Genomic DNA, 25,744 nt, shown 5'->3' on the forward strand with positions numbered 1-25,744 from the left:
AACCAGCATATTCACACTGGACAGAAAGCCTATGGGTACAGTGAATGTGGAAATACCTTCACAGACCACTCTGATTTTATCCAGTGGGGAAAAACTCCTGGAGGGCGAAGAATGTAGAAAAGCCTTTTGTGACAGCTCTTCCTTAACTTGACATACATGGATTCATGCTGGAAAGAAGTTCTATAAATGTAGTGAATATGGAAAGACTTTCAGTTACCACTCTGATTTTATCTGCATCATAGGACCCACCCCGGAGGAAAGCCCTTTTTACTGTAAAGAATGTAGGAAAGCCTTTTGTGACAAGCTATCCTCAACTAGACGTGTGAGGTCTTCTTCACTGGGGAGAAGCCCTATGAGTGCAGTGAATGTGGAAAAGTTGTAAGCCCTAGTTCATCCCTCACTAGCCACTGAGGGATTCATAGTGGAGAGAAACCCGATGAGTATGAGAAACGTGGGTAGATCTTTCACGCATGGGCAAACCTCAGTCTACTTCAGAGGACTCATAGTACGAAAATGCCTTTTGAATACAACCACTGTGGCAAATTGCTCAGTCAGTGGAATAATCTCACTCAACATCTGAGAATTCATATTGAAGAGAAACCCTATCATCCCTCAGGTACACAGTCTCTGCTGTAGCTGTGCAGGGGTTCAGCTGCCTCAGGTAGCTGAACCCCTGCATCACAGAGGTTGAAGGTCCTCCTCTCCTAGATCACACCTTGGTTCCTCACCAGGAAGATCTGTGCTATAACATGCCTCACACAAAAACACGAGCCTCCAATTTTTCCAAAGCAGGAATGATGCACAGTCCAATGGAGGAAGGACACCCTGGGGTTCAGTTCTCTCATTCAGTCTTCACTTCTGTGTCCAGAGGGGTCTGGTATGTTCTTGCTGGTATAAGCAAGAGTCATGGGTCATCCTTCATCCACATTACCACACACTGTGTCCTTGACACATCATGGGTAGTAAAGACACATGGGTGACTAAGACCTGGCTCTTGAGCAGGAAGAGAACTCACCGTCTAGTGTGGGGAACACACATGAAAACAGGTGCAGTAAAACAGCTCTGCTGCTACAGTAGAAACCTGTCCAGGGCCCCCAAAGGCATAAAGAAGAGTAGGTTCAAAACTTGGGTCTTGGAGGAAAGATGTACAGGGGCAAGAGTAGTCTAGTTGCTGGTTGCTAAGGGCTTGGATACTGAGTATAGATTGGAATTCCAGCACTTCTGAGCTACTCCCATCACCAGACTTTGACAAGTCTCTTTTCCCCAGGCTTTAGCATTCTTGTCAGTAGAAATGGGAAGATGATCAATAAATTATAAAGCACAATAAGGAGAGCAGAATAGGTTTCATGCAGACTCCTTTGTAGGCGTGGAAGCCAGGTTCAAAGATAGGGCATAATATTCCTGCAAAAGACAATAGCATGGGCCAAGATTTTGAGGCTGCCAAGAGCTGGGCCAGTGTGGAGAGGAGGAGAGTGGCAGGCGTGAAATAGAGTGGGATGCAGAGATGGATGCACAGGTTTTTGTAGGCCATGTGAGGAATGTACATTTTATCCTAATTGCTCTGGGAGGCTGTGGGAGGGTTTCACTAGGACAAAGACATGATCTGATTTGTTTTTAAATCTCCCTCTAACTAGTGTGTGAGGAAGGTACTTAGTAGAGCCAAGAACGGATGCAGGGCTTGTGGCCAAGCCGCAGTATAATCCAGGAGTGTGTTGATGGTGGACTGGCTCAGGACTGCAGTGTTAAGCTTAGGGGGAAGAGTATGACCAGGGACATGTTAGGAAGCAGAGCTAACAGGATTTATGGATGTATGGGTGGTTGAGATAAGGGGGTGAACCCCAGGGAATGACTTTTCCCATCTCGTAAAAACCCACTGCATACATGGGACTGCAGGGCGTGTCCTATTCTCATGTTTAGATTTCTCAGCATAGAAAAAGCAAGACTCTTCCCTGTCCCCAGGAGGGTTACTTGGGCAGTTCATTTTTCTATGGCTTTGTTTCTCTCACACAGACGGGCCTTGGCCCTGCCCAGATTAGATGATACTGGGAAGGAGACCATGTGGGTGGTGGGCAGAGCTGCAACTCTGTGGGGCACCATTCCCAGCTACTTAACCAAGCATCACTGAGGGCAACTCAGGGATCTCTAGGTCTTGATTTCCTTCTCTGTAAACTGGGCAGATCACCTCTCCAGGCTGCTGTGTAGATTAAAGGATACAGAGTCTGTACACATATGTATGCTTGATATATGAACATGTTTAATAAAGGGCAGCTATTTTTGTAATTACTATCACAGTTTTCCTCCTTTGTACTGTCCTTTCCCCACCCCCATCTCCCTCACCAGAGAATGCTGCTGACCTAGGAATTTTCTGAATAAAAGCACACGTACTACAGTTTCCCAATGACATCTCAGCTGGCTTTAGGCCTTAACGTACCTTGGTTGTGACCCTGATGACCTTCAACATAAGATCTTGGCACCTCTCCAGCCAAACGTAGGACATCCCTACCCACGCTCTGGCTCCTTTTCCACTGGTGGTGGCTGAGGATGCCATGGAATTAGTCGTACTTTGAATGAAAATTTAAATTCACTGAAAATTAAATCCCTCATACAGGGTATTTGGGGCCAATAAAGATCACTGACTGCTAATTTGAACATTTCTCTCATATTCACTTAATGTAACAGTTGATGTATTTGGCTTTAAATATATTCTTTTATTTTGTAGATTTCTTTGCCTCACTGTTATTTAGGTGGTCATTTTTTATAAAGTTTCCATTGATTACTTATTTACAATCCAAATTTTCTTTCTTCTAGTTTGGAAGTGTATACCCTGATTCTTAGTATTGTTTAATCTAAAAATTACATATTGCTTAATCTAAAAATTACAAACTTATTTAACATAATAGAACAAGGAATTTCAAACACTTTACCTTCCTCCTCCACCATATTAAGAGACTTAGAACATTAACCAATTGGTCCCATCTCAATATATACTTTTTTTTTTTTTTTTTTTTTTTTGCGGTACGCAGGCCTCTCACTGTTGTGGCCTCTCACTTTGCAGAGCACAGGCTCCGGACGCACAGGCTCGGCGGCCATTGCTCACGGGCCTAGCCGCTCTGCAGCATGTGGGAATCTTCCCGGACAGGGGCATGGACCCATGTCCCCTGCATCGGCAGGTGGACTCTCAACCACTGTGCCACCAGGGAAGCCCTTATACATATTATTAAAATATAAAATATTGGTTTTCAATTTAAATATATATATATATATACATGTTATTGAGGCTATACATGGTAATGCTATCATTCTAACTTCATAACGGAATATTATTCATGTTTTACACAGATAATGAGCACTTTTTAAATCCACAGATGCACCTCTCCTTGGATCCTCATTTCTTCTATCATCGCAGATCTTTCACCTGGGATCACTTTTCATCATTAAATAGAAAATCCTTAAAGAAGAATTTTGTTTTCTGCAGGTTAATTTTACATTAAATTTCTCATTTATTATGTGAAGTAGTTTATTTCATACTCTTGATTCAGAAGCACTATTGAGTTGTTTAGAAAGCTAGGTTAGTAGTTATTTCTTCAGCAGTTTGAATAGGTCCCTTCCACTGTGTCTCTGAACCACAACTATATGTTTGTAGTCTCCAGCTCTGAGGTTAGGTTAGGAACAGAAATTCTAACATTGATGGAGGCAGTGATTGAATGGGCTGTGGGGTTGTCACATAAAAAGGATGAGCGTGCTGAGGGTTGAGAGAAATAATATAACAGGTATCTCGTGGCCAAATTGATTGATCGTGTAGAAACTGGCTAGGTGCTCAGCAATCCCTTTTTCTCTTCCTGGACACCCAGCTTCCCTTACACTTAATTGGTGCTCGCTTGCAGATGGCAGGTTCAGGTGATGGACTGACAAAGTCTTGATGAGGGCAGTCCCTGGTGTCTCTGAGTCACTGGTCATCAGGCTGTGCCATCTCCTGGTCAAACATATGTATCTGGGTGTGGCTGCTTTGAGAGCCAGAGGGGAGGCAGGAGCCAGGTGAAGTTCCTGAGAATTAGAGACGAACGGTGACTTGTCAACTGCTGTCACACTCTTGAAATCACATCACTTCTACTTCAGCTTTGGCCTGAGAGGCAGTTAGACATGATGTTGTCAAGTGTTGACTCATATGGCCTTGTAAGAATTCGTCTGTTAGGCAATAGGCCTGCCTATAGTTATGAAACCCTTCTTCGTGATCTATTTTTAAGAATAAAAAATTTTAAAGGAGCCAAATGCTGCAAATTAGGTTTTAGTCATGTTGAGCCTGACATTGCAGAGACCCCTGAGTGGAGGTTATGAATAGGCAGAACTAGACACACAATTATGGTGTGCTGGGGGGGCTTTCAGGTTATAAACATCCAAAACGTGGCATCTGGTGTATGGATGAGTATGGAATTGTGGGTTAGATTTAGGAGGTGGAATCTTCTGGTCATGGTGGCAACAAAAATGCAAGGAAAGAAAGGAGAGGGTGGGGCCCGAGGAATGGTTATCTTGCTCGGGCAAATGAGTGAGGATGGTGGGCATCACAAGGACAAGAGAGGGAATACAGTGGCCATGAGGGGTGCCTGCGGGAAGATCAGGGTCTAGCAGGTGGCCAAACATTCCAAGGGGGAATGGATTTTAGATGGATGCTGAGGTTTAGCAGGAATGGAAGTAAAATACAATAAGGCCTGGCCTAATGCTTATTCACCCCTCTGTGGACATACCAGGCTTTTGACCTGGTGACCATTGGTGATGAAGGGACAGAATGTGCAACACAGATGAGAAAATGATCGAGGGCATCAGACATCTGTGTGTAGTTATGACTGAGGTTGAAGCCAGGAACAGAGTCCAGTGGGAGGCCGTCAGAGCAGGATTGGGTGCTGCCCTTGCCAGTGGGTTAAGTCATGTCTCCCCTAAAAGATATGTGGAAGTGCTAACATGCAGCACCTCAGGATGTGACCTCACTTGTAATTAGTCTTTATAGAGGTAATTAAGCTAAAATGAGGTCATTAAACTGGGCCTGAATCCAATATGCCTGGTGTCCTCAGAAAAAGGGGAAAATGGACACAGAGACAGATACTCACAAAGGGAAGATGATGTGAAGACACACAGAAAATGGCCAGGTGACTGGAGCAGTACATCTACAAACCAAGGAACACCAGGGACTGCCAGCAAACACCAGAAGCTAGACAAGGCAAGGAAGCATTCTCCCCTAGAGCCGTTAGAGAGCATGGTGCTGCCGACACCTTGATTTCAGACTTCTAGCTTCCAGAACTGGAGATAACAAATTTCTGTTGTTCAGTGTGTGGTACTCGGTTACAGTAGCACTAGAAAACTAATACAGGGACGGACTTGGTGGCGCAGTGGTTAAGAATCCGCCTGCCAGTGTGGGGGACACGGGTTCGATCCCTGGTCCGGGAAGATCCCACATGCCGTGGAGCAACTAAGCCCATGCGCCACAACTACTGAGCCTGCGCTCTAGAGCCCACGAGCCACAACTACTGAGCCCACGTGCCACAACTACTGAAGCCCACGTGTCTAGAGCCTGTGCTCTGCAACAAGAGAAGCCACCGCAATTAGAAGCCTACTCTAACAAAGAGTAGCCCCCGCTCGCTGCAACTAGAGAAAGCCTGCGCATAGCAACAAAGACCAAACACAGCCAAAAAAAAATTAATTAATTAAAAAAAAAAGAAAACTAATACAGAAGGTCTTGGGCAGGATGAGATCCTGGTTGCATTTGCAAAACGCTCTCTGAATGCCGGGTGCAGAGTGATTTGTGGGGAGTCTATGGAGAAGGCTAGGGTGTGGGCCAGGGATTGGGTAGCAGTGGTGTTGGGGGTTCATGGGGAAGGGGGTTCTAGAGTTATGAGGGAAGTGCAGTCTAAAGAGTGATATGCATGTAAGGGAGGAAGTGTTAACTGTTGGCTCCAGGGCCCTGGTTTTGGGGATTGAAGAAGACTGAGTTATGATCTTGGTGCCACCAGGAGATGGGGTTGGGCCTTGTGTATTCATCATGTCTTTTTATTTTCTGTATTCATGGTGGGTTGACGTCTTGGAGGCCTTGCTGATCCTGGAGAGACTGCCCCTCCCAGAGCTAGCTAGTTCCTAGAGGCAGTAAAAAAGTTACCTGTGAGCAAGTCTTTGATATGCAAACCAACCAATCTGGGTCCATACCCCCACCCACCTCCTTTTATCAGGCTCCTGCAGCCTAGGACACTATCCCCCTGCCCTAAAGTGCCCCAGGGCCAGGTGCTGGACAACTAGATGCCACCTCATAGCCCAGAACTTACCAAAATTATTCAAACTCTCCAATCCTAAACCTGCTCAGCTTGCCTACCCTGCTTTGCCCATTCCTTCCTGCAAAAACCACAGTGGTCTCTGGCGCCTGTTTTCTTCTCATTCCTCTGCCTCCTGACCAATCCTGGTGCCTCCCCATGTGGCCCAGCATGGCTTGCTGTGTTCCTTCCTCTTGGGAGTTGTAAGTAATAAACTCTTCTTTCAAAGACAGTTTTCTCCATGTCTGTCATCTTACCATACCTGATAAAAACAAACCGCAGGTACATCTTAAAATACCCTGCCTACAAGGCCCAGAGCTTAGTTGTTGTCTATCTGCCTGCCTGTCTGTTGTCACTGTGGGTTAACACAGCGATCAGTGGGGTATTAGTTGAGAGTGAGCACCAGTGTCTGGTATCTCCTCTGAATTGCGAAGTTGGGGAAGAAGTTGAGCATGGGATGGATTATGGGAGGATGGACTGGGGCCCTGCCGATTGTGGAAAGAACTGCCCCCACACAAAGTGCTGTATGACCTTTGAGGATATTGCCATTTAGTTTTCCCTGGGGGCAGTGAGGACAGCTTGATGAGGCTCAGACAATCCTGTACTGGGAAGTGGTGCTGGACAACTTTGCACTTGCAGCTTCGCTGCGTAAGGCCTTCACATCTACCCCAGTGGCCTGAGCTGGTTTCCGCCTGTCCCCTTCTCCCCAGAGGCAGCTCTCATCCCCACAGCTGGAGCATGGGCACGTCCTCCTTCCCACTTCCCTGGCCTATGTGCCAGGGTTCCAGGGCTGAGCTGTATGCACTGCTCTAGGCAGTATAGTCCTCTATCAGCCCCAACAACTGCCACCCTGAAGCCCTGCAGCTGAGGGGCGAGAGTCATTCATCTTGAGGTCAGCCCGGTGGATCCCATCTGGCTTAGCCAGTCCCTCCTTAGATGGTTGTCCAGTTCTGGGACAGTTCTGTGATTTGGGTTCTGCCGCCCCCTTCAGCTGACATTTCCTGGGTTCTGGCTGTGCCAGGAATTATAGACACTGACATAGGCACTATCTGTCTGGGACCACTGGATTATTCCTGCCAGACATTCCTCAGAGGGGTTTGTTTGTTTTATTTTGTTTCATTTAGGTTTTCTTTCCTGTAGTCTATGGTAGAGTAGTTCACCTGGGCAACTTTACCTACCATATCTTTCCATTAGGACTCTCATCTTCTAAGTCCCCAACTGGAGTTGAAGGAAGAGCCCTATGTGCCTGAGCAGAGCAAACATTACTGCAACTGTGGCAAGAGGTGCTCAAGGTGGTCCGGCCTTGCTGAGTGGGAGCTGGGGGATGGCATGACGTCAGGACTAGGTTCAAATCACACCAGCGACATGTCTCCTGTTCACTATTGTGTTCCAAAGCTAATGGCCATACCTCCTCTACACCATTCCCTCCCTATTCTTGAAACGTGACCACTTGTTATTTCTACTCTGACTGTGGGTCCCTGGCTGCACTCCCCATCCCCCTGCAGTCTCCACATCTCACCCTCTCCGCTACTCCTCAGGGCTCTCCAACTTGGCCTATGATTAATGTGTTGTGACTTGTGCACATTTCCGTTAATAGCCCCTGGACACCAGCAACTCAGCTGTAATCAGATTTTCCTGGGGCCTGGTTCTGCACAGGGTTCGTGTGTTACCGGCAGCCAAGGCCTTGCTAAAAAGTGTTTACAGAGAAGTAACCTGAGAACCCTGCCTCTCCATCCAGTTCCGTGTCCCATCCTTGTATTCTTGGCTTTGGTGAGTATGTGGCACTCTTAAGGCTGCCCCTAGATTCTGTAACCTTTAGAGGCTTACTGGTGCACAGCATGCCTTCCTTACCCTGACCTCAACACCTTCATCTTCCCAACAGTCCCATGCCCTCGTTCCTGGGTCATATGTTTGTGATGGGCTGTTTCTTCCCACAAAGGTTAACAATAATTTATCCAGCATGTCTCAGCTTTCAGTGTTCTGGCACGGAGTGGAGGGTGAGGGGTCCCCTTCTGAGCATAGTAGGAGTGTCGCATGTTAGGAATCCCACTCAGTTAGGTCCTTCCACTCAGAAGACCTACCCCTGTGACATGCATGGTCTACTCTTGAAAAACATTTTGCACCTGGCTGGATACCAAGCCATACGCCCAGGGCAGAGACCACACACTCGTGTGGCAACAGATGCAGCAGAATGTCAAGAAGTCCATCAGAATTTTGGGAGGAGGGAAGGGGCTCCTTTGTAAAGAGCTGACACATCAGAGAAACCTTTCAGATGCAGGGAGGTTGGGAAGGACTGCTTGGTCACATCAGGCTTTCTCCAGTGTCAGGTAACTCACCAGGGAATGACCAGGAAGGGGAGAAACCTCACAGGAGCATCAAGTGTGCAGTGGCCTTTCCCACTGTGCAAAGGCATTACAAGTGAAGTGAATTTGGAGAAACCTTCAGCTACAATTTCACACTTGGTCAGCACCAGAGAATCCATATTGGAGAAAGGCCTTATGAGTGGCGTACTGTGGGGAATTCTTTAGACGGACCTCCACTCTCATTGCTCATCAAAGAGTTGACAATGAAGAGTTGAGCTATGAGTGCAGTGAAAGTGGAAAAGCAAACCTTACATTTCCGAAATAAACTCCTCTCTGTCTTGATGCACAATCCTTTTCATATATTGCTGGATTTGATTTGCTAAAATCTTATTGGGATTTCTGCATGGATGTTCATAAGGAATGTTGGTCTGCATTTTTCTTGTAATGCCTTAGTCTGGTTGTGGTATCAACAGAATGCTAAGTTCACAGAATATATTGGTTAAACATTCCCTACTCTTCCACTTTTTAGAAGAGTTTGTGTAGAATTATTACTTCTTCCTTAAGTGTTTGGTAGAATTCACAGTGAAGCCATTTAAGCCTGCAATTTGCCTTGTGGGAATGTTTCTAAATAGAAATTTAATTTCTATAATAGATATAGGGCTAAATAAGTTAAATGAGCTTTCATGGTTTGTGTCTTTAAAGGAAATTGTCCATTTCATTTAAGTTTTTCAATTAATGCCATAAAAGAAGTTCACAATATTCCCACATTAACATTTAATATCCATAGAATCTGTGGTGATGTCTGTTCACTCTCTCATTCTTGATTTCATAATTTGTGTATTCTCTATTTCTTGATAAAATTTGGCTAGAGGTTTATCAATTTTACATATCTTAAGGCTTTTAGTTTCAATGATTTTCTCTAGTTTTGTTTCTTTGTTTCACTGGTTTCCATTTTGATCTTTATTATATCCTTTTCCTGGTTTCTCTTATTTTTCTAATTTCTTAATGTGGAAACTGAGTTCCATGATTGAAGACGTTTCCTTTCTAAAATGTGTTTAACGTGATACATTTCCCTTTAAATACTCTTTTAGCTGCCTCCCACAAATTTTGATATGTTGTGTCTTCATTTCCATTCAGTTCAAAATACTTTCACAGAACAAATATCTTTAAAATTGATAAAGTCTCATTTATCAGTTTTTTCCCTTCTGTCCTGTGCAATCATGTCTAAGAATTCTTTATCTAGGCTTCACCATTTTCTCTATTTTTCTATAAATCTTTCATAGTTTTCCAGGTTCATCCACATTGTATAATTCCTTGTGTCATTCCTTTTTATAGCTGAATAACATTCTATTGTATGTTTATAGCACACATTGTTTATCCATCCATTGACAGAAATTTCAATTATTTCCACCTTTTGGCTATTGTGAATAGTGCTGCTATTAACACTGTGTGAAAGTATTTGTTGAAGTACTTGTTTTCAATTCTCTGAGGTGTATACCTAGCCATGGAATCATATGCCATGTGGTAGTTCTATGCTTAACTTTTTGAGGAACCACCAAACTCTTTTTCCACAGCAGCTGACCCATTTTACATTCCCACCAATAATGTACTGATTTTTGCATGTTGATATTGTACCCTGCAACTTTTCTGAATACATGTAGTTTTTCTGGTAGATTCTATGAGACTTTCAATATTTAGAATCATGTCACCTGTGCATAGAGGTAGTTTTACTTTTTCCTTTCCAAATTTAATGCTTTTTGTTTCTTTTTCTTACCTAATTTCTGGCTAAAACTTCTAGTACATTGTTGAATGATAGTGGTAAAAGCAGGAATCCTTGTCTTGTTCCTAATCTTGGGGAGAAAGCTTTCAGTCTTTCACTATCGAGTATAATTTTAACAGTGGCTTTCTTGTAAATACCACTTATCACATTGAGAAATTTTTCCTCTATCTCTAGTTTTCTGAGTGTTTATTACTATTATTGTTATTATAAAAAGGTGTTGGACTTTATCAAATGCATTTTCTTTGTCAATTGAGATTATCATGTCTTTTTCTGTTTATTAATGTGGTCTATTGATTTTATTTTTTCTTTTTTTAACGTTATTTTATTTATTTTTGGCTGCATTGGGTCTTCATTGCTGCACGCGGACTTTCTCTAGTTGCAGCGAGCAGGGGCTACTCTTTGTTGCGGTGCACAGGCTTCTCATTGCAGTGGCTTCTCTTGTTGTGGATCACCGGCTCTAGGCATTCAGGCTTCAGTAGTTGCAGCGCATGGGCTCAGTAGTTGTGGCTCATGGGCTCTAGAGCACAGGCTCAGTAGTTGTGGTGCACGGGCTTAGTTGCTCCACAGCATGTGGGATCTCCCCGTACCAGGGCTTGAACCCATATCCCCTGCATTGGCAGGCAGATTCTTAACCACTGCGCCACCAGGGAAGTCCCCACTTGATATTCTTATATTGAACCACTCTTGCATTCCTGGGATAAATCCACTTGGTTGTGGTGTATAACCCTTTATAAATTTTTAAATGATGTTGGATTTGGTTTTCTAATATTTTGTTGAAGATTTTTGTATCTATTGATATATTCGTAAGGGATATTGATCTGTCATTTCCTGCTAATATCACTTCTCAGTGTTCTCGTTGGTAAAAGAGAGACAATGGACATTAAGGTACAAACTTCAGGATGGACAGCAGAGTAAACAGAAGCTGACACCATGCAGTCCCCTGCAGGATGGAATAGTCTCACCAGGTTCAAAGGTGGGGAACAGCATTCCTGATAAAGGAACTAGCATGTGCCAAAACCCCTGGGCTGAAAAGAGCTTGGTCTAGTGAAGAAAGCAAGTGAAGCCAATGTGGCTGAAGGAAGAAAGTGCAAGGCAGTGAGATACAGGGCACAGCGGGCTGGGGCATAAGTCTTCATAGGTCATGATGAGAAATTTGGATTTTATGTTAAGTGCTCTGGGAGTCCATAGGAGGTTTTCAGTAGGATAGTGACATGATCTGTTTTTGAAATAATTATAGATTCAAAATAAGTCATAAAGATAGTAGAGAAGTCATGTTACCCTTCACTCAGTTTCTCCCCAATTGTTACCTCTTAGGTAATTATTAGAACATCAAAACCAGGAATTTAACCCTCATACAATATGTGTACATGTAATACTACATAATTGCATCGCGTGAAGAATTGTTTAACCACCACTGCAATCAAGATACAGAACCATTCTATCTCCATGAAAATCTCCCTCATGATATCCCTTTATCCCTTTATAGTCTCTCCTCCTCTCTCTCCCTCTCCTCTCTCTCTCTCAATGCCACTGAAAGGAGCCTATAATGTCACTCAGTTCCCCTGGAAACAAGAGGAATGGCATGCCATGCAGGGCCACAGGAGATTTTGGTCAGAAAACAGAAGCAAGAGCAAATAGGTTTAGGCCACAGACTATTGGGGTTTCCATGAGAAAGGCAAGACAGAGCAGGGTAAACAATGTATATTCAGGAGGTATGGCTGCCCTTAAGAACTGGCTAGCCCTAGGGCTTCCCTGGTGGCGCAGTGGTTGAGAGTCCACCTGCTGATGCAGGGGACACGGGTTCGTGCCCCGGTCTGGGAAGATCCCCCATGCCTCAGAGCGGCTAGGCCCGTGAGCCATGGCCGCTGAGCCTGCGCGTCCGGAGCCTGTGCTCCGCAACGGGAGAGGCCACAACAGTGAGAGGCCCGCATACCGAAAAAAAAAAAAAAAAAGGAATTGGCTAGCCCTAGAAGGGGCAGCTCTGACTGGGGAGAGACTACCCCTCCCAGGGCTAGCCAATTCTTGAGGATAGCAAAGGACTCAGCCCAGAACATGCAAACTAATCAATCCAGAGCTCTACCTCCTCTATCTGCCTGTGTGCCCCAGGAAGCAATATTCCTCTGCCTTAATCATTCCAGGGCCAGGTACCAGGCAACCAGCTACCACACCTATAACTTAGAGCCCATTGAAATTATTCAAACTAGTTGAATTATAAATTGTTTACCCTGCCCTGTCTGTTAGTTTGATAGGAATTATATTAAACCTATTTATCAGTCTGGGGAGATTTGACATCCTTACTGTGTTGTCTTCCAACTCATTAACACAAAATATCTTTCCATCTATTTACATCTTTAACATATTAAAGTATAGATTTATAAATTACTTCCATTTGGACAATATAATGGATTTAGAACAATTTCCCCATATTAAATTATGTGTTATTGAGGATATATATGGTAAGTTCATCTTTCTAACTCGAAATATAATGATTTCATATAGCTAATGAGTGGTTGTATAAATGCACAAACACACCTTTCTTGTATACTTATTCCTTTTATCATTGCAGAATTTTCAACTGGAATCACTTTACTTTGACCTTAAACATGATCTTTAGATTGTCATTTTGTGAGGGTTATTTTTCCATTAATTTCACATTTTTGGCCTTAAATGGTCTTATTTCACACTGTTCTTGGAAGGTACTTTGCTGTGCATAGAAATTTCAGCTGGCAGGGGTATTTTTCCCAGTAGTTTATGTCCTTCCATCATGTCTTTGATTGGCAGTTGCACATCAGGTCTGGGTAGAAGCCACATTTAGCTTTGTTTTGAGCTTCCTGATCTTAGACGAACAAAATCTGGACCAGATGCGTAATATGACACATCACTCTGAGATTCTAAAATTTAGATGAGGTCAGAGACAGGACAGGGTTTTGGTTTGTCACATTAAGGAGTAAGTGAGAGTGTGGAATGTAGAGAATAAATAATAAAAAGGACACCTGATGACCAAATTAAAGGATTGTGCTAGAAAATGGCTGGGTGGTCATCAATCCATTTGGGGACCATGTGAATGAGTTGTGGGTAATGGAATATGGGCAGAAGTGATTGTGAAGCTGTCATCATTATGTTTTCTCATTTCTGCTCCATCCTCGGAATGCCTCTTTGGACTTAATGCTTTCACTTCTCACAACCCCCAGGATTTACTGCCATCTTCTTGTGGACTCTAAATTTGGGGGATGGGTTGACAGTCCCTTGATGAGAACAAGACTTGGTGACCCTGAGACCCTGAGTGTTAGACTTGGCTGTCTCACGACCATTCATTTGTGCCTGGCTGCCCTGAGGGCTGGAAGGGTGAGGTCCTGGTTCCTATGAATTAAAGATGAAAAATAACGTCATCTTAACCAACAAACTAGAAACCATGTCAACTTTACTCTTCACTTAGGCCTGCAGGCAATTACTCCTGGTGATGCTAAATTTTGAATCATGTGGCCTGTAAGGAAGTATCCCTTGGGAAATAGATTTACCTATATTATGAAACTCTGCTGCATGGACCATTAAAAAAAACCCAAAATGACGTGAGCCAAATGATACAACACTGTATTATGTAAAAGTCTTAAACACTACTTAGGAGGCTTCTTGTTGAGCCAGAGAGTCAATATATTTCCTGTTTTGACAAATATCACCAATGACTCTGCAAAGAAGTATATCAGACTTATTCTCACAGCAGTGTATGCCAGATCCTTGTGAAGACATTGCCAATAATACTAATATAAAATAATAATAAAATGACAGCAAAAGCTCTGAAGTACTTATCATTATGTTAGGCCTAGTGCTAAGCACTTTTTAGTTATCTCCCAGGAAGTAGATAGTTTTGTCTCATTCACTGGAATTTAAAGAGTCCGGTTCTTAACTGTGTTGGACCATTAAAATCCCCTGGAGGGCTTAGGCACAGGTATGCGGGCCCCACCCAAGAGTACATGATTCAGTATGTCTGAAGTGGGATCTGAGGCCTTGTATTTGTTAACAAATTCCCAGGTAATGCTGATGTGGTCTGTGGGTTGGAAACCACGGATTAGGGGAACACTTTAAATTACTATCTTAAAGAATAATCTTCATTTTTCATTGTAAATCCTGGCTCAGAGAGGTGAAACGCTGGGGCAGGAGTACAGTGCGGAAGGTCAAGGCATGGGTCACGTGTTACAGACCTTTAAGGGCGGGGCATTGCCTGAAGGGACGAGGAAATCTGCGTGCCTTTAAGAAGAAACGAGGCCACGCCCCCTCTTTGGAACCTCAGGGTACAGTTTTCACAGAAAACAGGAAGTGAGCTCCCCAGCTCACCGGATGCAGTCAGAAATTACGTTACCCACAAGGCAGTGCCTCGAACGTCGGCGGCGGCAGGTGAGTCAATGAAGGATGGCGGAGGCCGGTATTCCCTGCTGCAGCTTGGGCGGAGCTTCTGGCGTCGGGTCTTAGGACGTCGTTTGGAAGTGGCCGGTATGTCCTTACTGGCCTTTCTGGCTGGAGCACTGGGCATTGGCGGCTTCTCAGAAAAAGGTCTTCAAGACCGAGCAAAGGACTGCGAGGAGAATGGGACCCACCTCTACGCTTTTGTATGAGCCGTGACCCGCCCCCCCTCGAGCGGGTTGCCAGCCGAGCACTCTCCGAGCTCGGCCCCAGCTTTCGGTCTCCGCAGGTCCCGGAGGCGGCTCCCGGGGCCTTGTGCGCATCCCACACCGCGGACACTCAGGTCCCAGCTGCTCCCGCCCAGGGCTGGTCTGAGGAGTCGGCTGAGCCCGCTGGACCGGCTTTTGTCGCCGCCTCTCGTCGTCCCGCTCTGCCCACTGGGCCCCATGGCGGCGCCGGAGCTGGTGAGTGGAGGGTTCCGCAGGCCCATGTGCGCTGGGGTCGCTGTCAGCACAGTTCCACTCGCTATGATATAGGGAATCTCGGGAACTTTTGCCTTTCCCTCTTAATACTCTCGGATCTGGAGGTCCAGTGAGAATGGGGTGTGGGAACGACAGTGCTAATCACTTCCAACCCAGGCTTCTGAATCCGGGCCAGGGGTTCAGGTGTGGAGAGGCACCCATTTCTGGCTCTAACCTTGAGCTTGTCGATTGGCCTCCATTCCCTCGGGTCTAAAATTGGACTATTAACTATTTTTCTCTTTCGGTTGAGGGAACTGGAGAGGATATGCGTGTGACGTGTGTCCTTCAGTGCTCAGCAGGACCCAGAGAGCATCACTCTCGATGTGGTTTCCAGAGAGGGACTCTCCTGGTCCTGCTATTATCTTAGTCTCACACCCAGATGGAGTCTGACCCTCAGGCCTCCCTGCCTCGGGCCTCAACCCAGCTGAAAGCTGGGAGACTGGGATGAGAGAGCCTCTAGAGCAGACGTGAGGTGGGAGCAGCGTTTTTGGAATTGCTGCTCCGCTAATAGGAGTAGAAGTTCCCTGGACAGACCAGAAGACAAGCCAGTCACTGAATTTATCTTTGCAGATGCCATCTGGGTACCACAAGTGAAGTTGGCTTGCCACTTATGGCACTGAACCCATTTTCCTAGCACATTTACTTATATTTGAAAAGTGAATCCATTACAGTATTCCTTAATGACAGTGCATAGGAATGTTGTGTCTCAAGGCATGTAAACACATGGACAGGCCTTAAGTTATTCTTCAGCATGCCACCTTGTTTGCTCTCATCATAGCTCAGATCACCTTCAGAACTTCTCTTATTTACCCATTTTTCCTCACCTGACTTGCTCCCTAACTTCATTCCAGCCTTGTTCCACATCCACTCAGAGAGGTCTTCCCCAGTTGCCCCATCTAAAGTCTCCCGTATCATAAAATCTCCCATAATCTTTGTAGTCATCTCACTCACTTTTGGGGTTTTTTTCGGAGCCCTCAGGGCCATATGACTTTATCTTGATCATTTATTTAGTTTCTTGTCAAGGATCGTTCCTTGACAAGAGTGAGAGTCCTGTTCTCTGCTTTATTCCCAGGCTTAGAAGAGTGCTGGGCCTGTACCAGGTGTTCAGTAAGCAGTTGATGAATGAAAGATTCAACCGTCTGGGGCTCCCATCATACTTAAATCTAACTCCCCCCACCGTGCCTGATCCAGAGGGACCTGGTTTCAAATCTTGCCCCTTCTCATTAGACATATGACTCTGGGCAGCTTGACTTTGAGTCCCCATTTGCTGAGTGTGAAATGGAGACAGTGATGGTGTTTACCCCATGGGCTGCAGGAGGATTAATGAAATTCACAAATACACACTGAGCACTGACATGTGCTGGGCACTGCAGTGTTTGCTTTATGAACATTTTCACTTAAATTCCCACAACATGGTGAAGTTGGTAATGTGGAAATTGAGGCTCAAAGAAATTAGCATCAAAAGGCTGGATTTAAGCCCCAGGAAGTCTAGCTCCAGACCTAGAGTCTTTTAGTTGCTTTAACACAGCATGTAAAGCCCTTAGGTGCAGGCAAACAGTGCAGACCAGTGAGGCTCAGCTGCTGCTGTGTTATCATTACTTGAATTACAGTAATGGACTCACAGTCCACACAAGATTACCACTGTTTTGTGTCACTCTCCAGTGGATTCCCATATAGGTGGCTTTCCTCTCCTGCACCTTTGTATTCTGTCAAAGGCACCATCTACCTCCCTCCTGAGCCCAGCACAGACCTTGGTTCTCAGGAGATACTCAGTGATTCAGGCCTTGGGTCTCTCTGGACTTTTGCCACTAACCAAGCAGTAGACTCATACAGGCACCCCACCACTTCTGTTTGACTTTCCAGGAATTGGTATCATTTGAAGATGTGGCCGTAACCTTCACTGGGGAGGAATGGAGACATCTGGACCTGGCCCAGAGGACCTTATACCAGGAGGTGATGCTGGAGACTTGTGGCCTCCTGGTCTCACTGGGTAAGGCCTCACCTGTGTGGTACCCACAGCCTCTTTCATTCCACTCTCTCTCTCCAAGCATGGCTGGTTGAGAAGACCTGAGGAACCTGCCTTCCCTTCTCCCTCCAGCCCCAGCATGTTCTTATCTAACCTCCTCTTGCTTGGTTTCCTTTTCTGCATCAAGGATTGTTGTACAACAAATGCAGTTCTTCTCAACACTTTTACCCAAGTGTCCAATATAAGCTGACCTCAATCTGACATTCTTATTCCAGATTCCCATGATCTGGAATTCAGCTTGATTGGGTCAAATGTCCTCAGAGCCCAGTTAACAGGACCTGTGGTTAATGGGACGTTCTCCAAGAACATGGTGAATTAGACAGACAGGAAGCTATTTGTCATCAGTGCTACTGGTATCTTTCCAAGCAACACAATCTCAGCTAAAAGAGTTCTTTGACCCCTGGTACCTGCACAGTCGTCCCTTATGTCCTAAGGCCTGTGCCTTGCTTCTCTGAGGCTATGGGAGTTAATTTTAGAGAGTACACAGACATATTTTCAAATGGCATTGATGGGCATCTGAGAAGGCTATTTCTTTTTCCCTTCTTTACTGCCTCTTGACTGTTGTTGAGAGAGTCTGGGCTTAGTGCTGAGTCTTCAGCGTTCACATGGCTGTTGGCTGATTTCCCCTTCAGCAGAAAGAACAGTCGCAGGACTCACAGACTTGAGTCGGCAGCATGAGCTTGCTGGGACCATGATTATTTTTGTTTTATCATATTTTTATAGTAACCTTCCACTTAGCCCCAGTGAACTAGTATCTTTAAAGTGCTTGGAATAGAACTGGGAACATAGCAAGTGCCACACGTGCATTTGTTATATATAATAAATTAATACATCCCAAGTGTTCTCCCACCTAAACCTTAAATGTCCACTTTATCCAGAAATGGTTACCTCTGACAGGGCTCTCCTAGCCTTGTGTCCACATAGTCTCTCCCAGGAGGTCAGTCATCAGTGAAGTAAATCCAGTGTTATTTTATGACAATTGTGATTAGTTGTTGAAAGGAGACATCTGGGGAATAGTATTCCAGGTGGAGGGACCAACACGAGCCAAGTCCCTGAGGGGTCAGGGAGCTCAGGTCCAACAGAGGCGAAGGAATATCTGGTTCTCCTTTTCCACGGCCCCATCACTGAACTTGGTGCCAGGCGCATGGCAGACATCAGTGAACATTTGCTCAGTGACAGCTGGGTGCACTCTGGCTTGCAGTACAGGATTTTCTAATCAGAGTTTCTGTGGTCCTGGTTTCTAAGTCATTGACTTCTCTCCAGAGTCCTCCTGTCCCTTAGCCTTCAAATTTGGCAAAATATATTTGGCTGCATGTACCAGAAAACCACCTCATACAGGTTTCACCCTGAAAAAAGTTTATTACTTCACCTAATGAGAAGCCCTGAGGTGGTGCTGGCTCCTGGGTTGGTATCTACCAACCCAGTTGTCTCTGTTTGTCTGCTTTCTCTCCTTGGCCCAGATCATCAGGCCAGCATCCTTGAAGTGGCCACAGGATGGTGCAGCAGCAAGTAAGGCAGCAGGTCCCCACATTCAGCCCTGTCTTCCCAACCTGGATTGAAGGCTTTTTCTTAAGAATGGGTAGCAATTTAGGTCATGGCCTACCTCAGATAACTGACTGTCAGTTGAGTTAGTCTAGTGTTTTTAGCCATCCTTGGGCACCAGAATCACCTGGGGAGCTTTGAAAACAACCAGAGCTCAGTTTTTTATGCCCAGAGATTTGGTTTAATTTGTTCTGTGTTTAGAACCAGGCATGTCTAAGTAGTTCTGATGCATGGGAAGGTTGAATCTTATTGATTTAATTAGGGAAAACCTTCTGGAAGGAGTCATCCCCTTTCTGGGGTTTCATGGTGGTGTGTTAAAGGTGTACACTCCAGTATACTTGAGAGTTTTCCTTTTGTCTTTACCTATATACCCATGCCCCATTTATTTCTCCATGCACAGGGCATCCTGTTCCCAAACCAGAGCTGATTCACCTACTGGAGCATGGGCAAGAACTAAGGACAGTGAAGAGAGGCCTCTCCAGAAGCACCTGTACAGGTGGGTGGCATGGCAGCTGGCAGACTACCAGGGAATGACTGTGTCTGAAATTCCATGGGCAGTTTCTTTTTGCAGCCTTCCTGGGGTCTTAGGTGGTCATGGAGCACTTTGAACTGTGTTTCCTCTGTCTTCCCAATCCCATCACACACTTTGCCTTTACTAGGGTTGAAATGTGGTACACTGGGTAAGAGATGGGCTGTAAACTTGGCCACTTACTAGCCTCATGACCCTGGGGAAGTTGCATGATCTCCCTGTGCCTTTGATATCAACTCAAGGCTGAGTTGGTGCTACCTGCTATAAGAGATAACTCCAAAATCTTGGTGGGTCAACTGGTTAAGACTGTTTCTCATTTGTGCCATGGTATAATGTGGGTCAGCAGGGGAGCTCTGTACGACCTATCTATTCAGGGACCCAGGTGTATTCTTTTGTCAGTATGTGGCTGTAAGGTGGCCCTGGCATCATCCAGCTGGCCAAGAGGAACAGGAGAGAAGGGGAGTAGTCATATCCACTTGCATACATAGTCACTTCCATTCACATTCCATTGACAAGAACTGGGCATTAGGCTACATGTTTTATCATAGAAGTGTGGTTTAGCCTTGTGCCCAAGGACAAAATACCAGGGATATGATGAACATATACTCAGTTTGCTAAACTTAGCTTATATTAGAAAAAGATAGAGTAATAATAGTTTCTGTATCACTGTATTGTTTGGGAACGTAATTAGATAACTTGAAACTGCTTATTAGGACATTGCCTGACCCAAAGTTAGTGGCTTAATAAATTTACCTACTAGTAATATTCATATATTATTACTCATAATGAATAGAGAACAATGATATCTCAAACTTCCTTCCAGATTCAGAAAAGACAGTCCTTTCTTTTTCTGCAGATTACTACCTCCAACTATATTTTGCATTCCCACTCTTTTCTACCTGCATCCAATCATTTATTTATCTATACATCCCTGCATGCATCCATCCTTCCATTTGTAAATGAGATGTTCAGAAGCAGTCCCTAGCCTTGTCATCTTCCTACCCTCCTGTCTTGTAAAACCTCAAGGGGACACTTGCCTTTGTCAGCTCCACTTCAAGTGTGTGGATAGCACTGACGCAGATTCATGATCTCTCCCCACTAGGGTTCCTTCAGGCTGCTCAGCCAGCCAGTGAGTATCTCTGGCCAGCGCCTCCTCAGCCCTGCTGAGTCTGTCTCAAGCCTTCACCCCTTCCCGCAGTTCTCCATCTTCACTTGAATGTTTCACAGGCACTTCACACCCATCATGCCTAAAAAGGACCTCATGATCTTGCCCATTCCTCTCGTCTCCCCATTTCAATTCATGGCCTTGCCATTCACTAAGTTGAGAAAGCCAAAAACAAACTTGAACAACCCCTCAACACCTCCATTTTCATCATTCCCAATATCCAGCCATCCCTGAATCTTGATCATATTTCATCATACGTTTCTCCTGAATCCATCGTCTCCACCAATTCCATCAGTTCCAGCACTATCACCCTAGTCCAGGCTATAATCATCTTTTGCCTGCATGATGCTAACAGATTCCTAACTGGTCCCCCCCATATCTGCTCTGTGCCTCTGATCAGCTTTATGTCTTACATCCACTTCCCCGTCTACTCACACCTTATTCCAAATATCACCACCTCCCTAGCCACTGAGATCTCAGCATATGACCTAGTTCATTTTGAAAATAAAGGCCATTCACTTGTTTTTCTTGCCTTCTAACCCTTACTGATTTATCCCTGTGGGTTCCTTCTCACCTCTCAGAAGAGTTCTCATCCCCAGCCGTGGCTAATTCCCCAAGCAGCATCTAGGTCATACCTTCACTTACCTTCTCAGGTGTATTAGTTATCTGTTGCTATATAGCAATATTAAAAATCACTCATTATTTAATATTAAAATATCACTCATGTATTATCTCTCATCTGTGGACCAGAAATGCAGGCACAGCTTAGCTGGGTCCTCTGCAAAGCTGCAATCGTAGGCCGCTTGCAACATGTCAGCTTACTTCTTCAAATCAAGTAATGGTGTGAGAGACTCCAGCAAGAGAGATCTTACACATATACTTTATCTCTTACATCTTACATTCTGTCACCTTTGTTATATTCTATTCTTTAGAAGTAAATCAAGGTCCTACTAGGATTCAGGCAGAGGGTATCAAAACTGTGGGAACACCATGAGGCAGGGGTTATGGGGAACCATACATGAGTCTGTCCACTGTATCAGGGAATGTGCATCTTCATTTATTTCCTACCTCTTGTATATCTCCGTCTTCTCTCTACTCAACATAAAAAACGTGGTCAAGTTTCTGACACTTGAGGGAAACATTTTTTTTAAAAAATGCTCTTGGCTCTCCAGTGCCCTCCAAAAGTTGTTGACTCTATTTCAGCTGAACTACCAAGCTTCTTCGAGGACTTTTCTCATTCTCAGAAGAGACATCTACACAGACCTCCCCTTTACTATTTTCTGTAATTTTTGTACTGAGGGGTAATTTACACATAGTGAATGTACAAATCTTAAAGTTCATCATCATGAAATTTTACATATATATAAGCCAGAGTATCCACCACACAGGATAAGAAATATAGTATTTCCAGCACCTCTCAGGCTTTTTGTACTTCTCTCCTTATTAATATCCCCTTCTACAAAAGTAACCAGTGTTTAGACTCTGTCACCATAGATTAGTTTTGAAGGTTTATAAATGGAACTCCACAGTACACAATATTGCTATCTCTGTCTTCTTTTGATAATCATTATGACTTTGGAATTTACCCATGTGGTTGCATATATTTGGAGTTAGTTTCTCGCTGTGCAATATCTCAATGAATTAATAGATTATATATATACCTGTTTTCCTGTTGATGGACATTTGGCTGTTCTCCATTTTTGGAATATTATGAAGAATGCTGCTGTGAATATTCTTGATCATATTTTTTGTTGGCTATAAGCATGCATTTCTGTTGGGAGTATACATACGAGTGGACTGGCTGGATCATGGTGTAGTTACATGATTAGCTTTAAAAGAAGCCATCAATCAGTTTCAAAGTGACTGCACTGTTTCACATTCCCACCGGCCACGTGTAAGAGTCCTCATTGCTTCAGATACTAGTAAGCAGGTGGTATCTGCCCCTTTACTCTTTGAGTAGGGGTATTTCTCAGCACCACAGTACTAAAAATGTTCTTACAGGTTATTGTTGACATTCTGATGGACAAATGCAACAACTGTGATAATGATAGGAGACAGTGGTCTAAAATTTACAGAACACTTGCCATGCACTGTGATGATTGATTTACATTTTCTCATGTAACCTTGTTATGAACTGAATGTCTGTGTCCTCCCAAAATTTGTATGTTGAATCTCTAACACCCCAATGTGATGAAATTAAGATGTGGGGCCTTTGGGAGGTGATTGGGTTTAGATGAGGTCATGAGGATGGAGCACCCATGATGGGATTAGTGTTCTTATATGAAGACAAAGAGACAATGGCCTTTCCTAGGTGTGGTGTGTGGTGCTGGGGGTGGTGGGGAAGAGAAGGAGAGTTCTCTGGTGTCTCTTCTTTTTTTTTTTTTTTTTTTTTTTTAAATATTTATTTATTTATTTATTTGGCTGTGTTGGGTCTTAGTTGCGGCACGCGGGATCTTCGTTGCCGCGTGCAGGATCTTCGTTGCAGCATGCGGGATCTTTAGTTCCGGCACGTGGGAATCTTTTAGTTGTGGCATGCAGAATCTTTAGTTGTGGCGTGCAGGATCTTTAGTTACAGCATGAGGGATCTTTAGTTATGACATGAGGGATCTTTTGTTGTAGCATGCGAGATCTAGTTCCCTGACTAGGGATCGAACCTGGGCCCCCTGCATTGGGAGTGAGGAGTCTTAACCGCTGGACCACCAGGGAAGTCCCTTGGTGTATCTTATCTTATAAGGATACCAATCCTCTCAGGTCCCTACCCTTATGACCTCATTTAACCTTAATTACTTCTGTAAAGTCCCTATCTCCAAATACACATTGGAGGTTAGGGCTTCAACACATGAATTTTGGTGGAACACAAACATTCAGTCCATACCAAAATTTGTTTTTTGAGTAAATACAGGGCTATTCAGATATTCTGTTTTTTCTTGTATCAGTTTTGGTAATTTGAGTCTTTTAAGGAATTTGTCCACTTCATCTAATTATTCTATCCATTACTTTTTAAGATGGTTTCAAAATGGTAAATTTTAGGTTACGTATATTTTACCACAATTTAAATTTTAGGTATGTATTGTACATATCATTTTTATAATGCCATTAAAAACTGACATTCTCGGGCTTCCCTGGTGGCGCAGTGGTTGAGAGTCTGCCTGCCGATGCAGGGGACACGGGTTCGTGCCCCGGTCCAGGAAGATCCCACATGCCGCAGAGCGGCTGGGCCCGTGAGCCACGGCCACTGAGCCTGCACGTCCAGAGCCTGTGCTCTGCAATGGGAGAGGCCACAACAGTGAGAGGCCCGCGTACCGCAAAAAAAAAAAATAAAAAACAACTGACATTCTCAAAAAAATAAAGATTGTTCATTGTACTTGTGTATGTTTTGCTTTTTTATTTGAATACTATAAAAAGTATCCATTTATGTTGTTGTATAGGATTTGTACTTTTCATTTAACAGTACATTACTAAGATTCATGATGCATGAAGCTATAGTTTACTCATTTTTTTCTTCTGTGGTCATTTATATGAGTATAACACAATGCATTCATCCATTTTCATGGGAATTTTCTTGTTTCTAATTTTTTGTACCCACAGACAATACAGCCATGAAAATTCACATGCATGTGTTCTCACAAACATGTGTGGGAATTTCTCTTAGTAATATTCCTAGGACTAGAATTTGGGGATTATAAGTTAAGCAAAAGGAGAACTTTACTAGATGATGCCCTGTTGTTTTCTAAAATGGTTATTTATACCCACTTACACTTCACCTGCCTTGTATGAACAAGTCCATGGATCCATACCCTCTCTAACACTTGATAAGTTTTTTCAATCAGGTGAATATAAAATGGTCTCTCACTGTAGTCTTAATTTGCCCTTCCCTCATATCTAAGAAATTTGAGTTATCTCTTCATATGCTGATTGGCCAATATACATCTGTGAAATATCAGTTCATAATACGTTCAGTTTTCATTTTGGGTGTGGAGTGTTGAAGTCCCCAGCTGTCATTGTAGTTTTGTCTGTTTCTCCTTTCAATGCAGTTTTTGGTTTGTATATTTTGAGGCTCTTATATTTGGTACATACAGATTTAGGATTGTTACGTCTTCCTGGTGGATTAATCTTTTTATCATTATATAATGTCCCTCATTGTCCCATTTTCTTTGCTCTGCAGTCTGTTAATATAGTCCTGATGTTAATATAGCCATCTTTCTTTGTTTACCTTTTTAAAAATTATATTTAGTTTAGTCAGATTGATTAGTCTTTTATAAAGAATGCTTCTGTATGTTTATGAAATCTTCCTTTTCCCCAAGATCTAAAAGATAGCCATTTTCACTATTTGTTAAAAGTTTTTAATCTTTAGCTTCTAACAGTTAAGTCTTAATCAGTCTGGAATTAATTTTTTGTTTTGTACAAGATAGAAATACAATTTCATTTTCTTCCATTGTGGCAAATAATTTTTCTACATTCATTTATTGAATACAGTCAAGCCCCCTACATATGACCAAGTTCTGTTCCAAGAGCACGTTCATAAGTCCAATTTGTTTGTAAGTCCAACAAAGTTAGCCTAGGTACCCAACTAACACAATTAGCTGTATAGCACTGTACTGTAATAGGTTTACAAGACTTCTCACACAAATAATACATAAAAAACAAAAAATGAAACAGTTTTAATCTTACAGTACAGTACCTTGAAAAGTACAGTAGTGTAGTACAACAGCTGGTATACAGGAGCTGGCATAGAGTGAACTGGCAAGAAGAGTTACTGACTGGAGGAGGTGGGAGATGGTAGAGCTGAAGGATCATCAGCAATAGGAGAAGGGCAAGCTGCAATTTCACTCACATCTGACGTTGATGGCACAGGTTCTGGTTCCGTGCTGGATTCAATTCTGTCTACCCTCTTGAAAAAAATGATCCAATGATGTCTGGATAGTAGCTATTTTTTTTCTTGTCATAGATGACACGGTAGCACTGGATTGCATTCTGAATGGCTGCTGCAACCTTTGTGTACTGTTTACGTTTGGGTCCTGTGCCTCAAAGACTAACAGTGCCTCCTCAAATAAAGAAAATTCCCTTGCCATTTCCTGCGTCATGAATCTCTTTGGTTCTTCAGTTACTTCTTCTTCCTGTTGTCTCTCTTCATTCTTTCTCTGAGCCTCCAATTCCATCCAGTCTTCATTAGTAAGCTCCTCGTTC

The 25,744-nt window shown here is 43.7% G+C and overlaps 1 protein-coding gene across 1 annotated transcript in view; it reads left to right on the top strand.

Annotated features, from left to right (window-relative positions):
- Nucleotides 1–14,762: 14,762 nt before the first annotated feature.
- ZNF599 (zinc finger protein 599) overlaps nucleotides 14,763–25,744 on the top strand; it is a 65,843-nt gene continuing 54,861 nt past the window's right edge. Inside the window, exons 1-3 of the mRNA XM_089902932.1 lie at nucleotides 14,763–15,238; nucleotides 17,159–17,285; nucleotides 19,264–19,359. Of these exons, the coding sequence (XP_089759058.1) occupies nucleotides 15,221–15,238; nucleotides 17,159–17,285; nucleotides 19,264–19,359 (241 nt within the window). The 5' untranslated portion in view covers nucleotides 14,763–15,220. The remainder of the gene's footprint in view (nucleotides 15,239–17,158; nucleotides 17,286–19,263; nucleotides 19,360–25,744) is intronic.

This window comes from Delphinapterus leucas, chromosome 20 (assembly GCF_059928025.1).
Source record: "Delphinapterus leucas isolate spDelLeu-1000000601 "Yukka" chromosome 20, BTC_Dleu_Yukka2, whole genome shotgun sequence".
Classification (NCBI taxonomy): domain Eukaryota; kingdom Metazoa; phylum Chordata; class Mammalia; order Artiodactyla; family Monodontidae; genus Delphinapterus; species Delphinapterus leucas.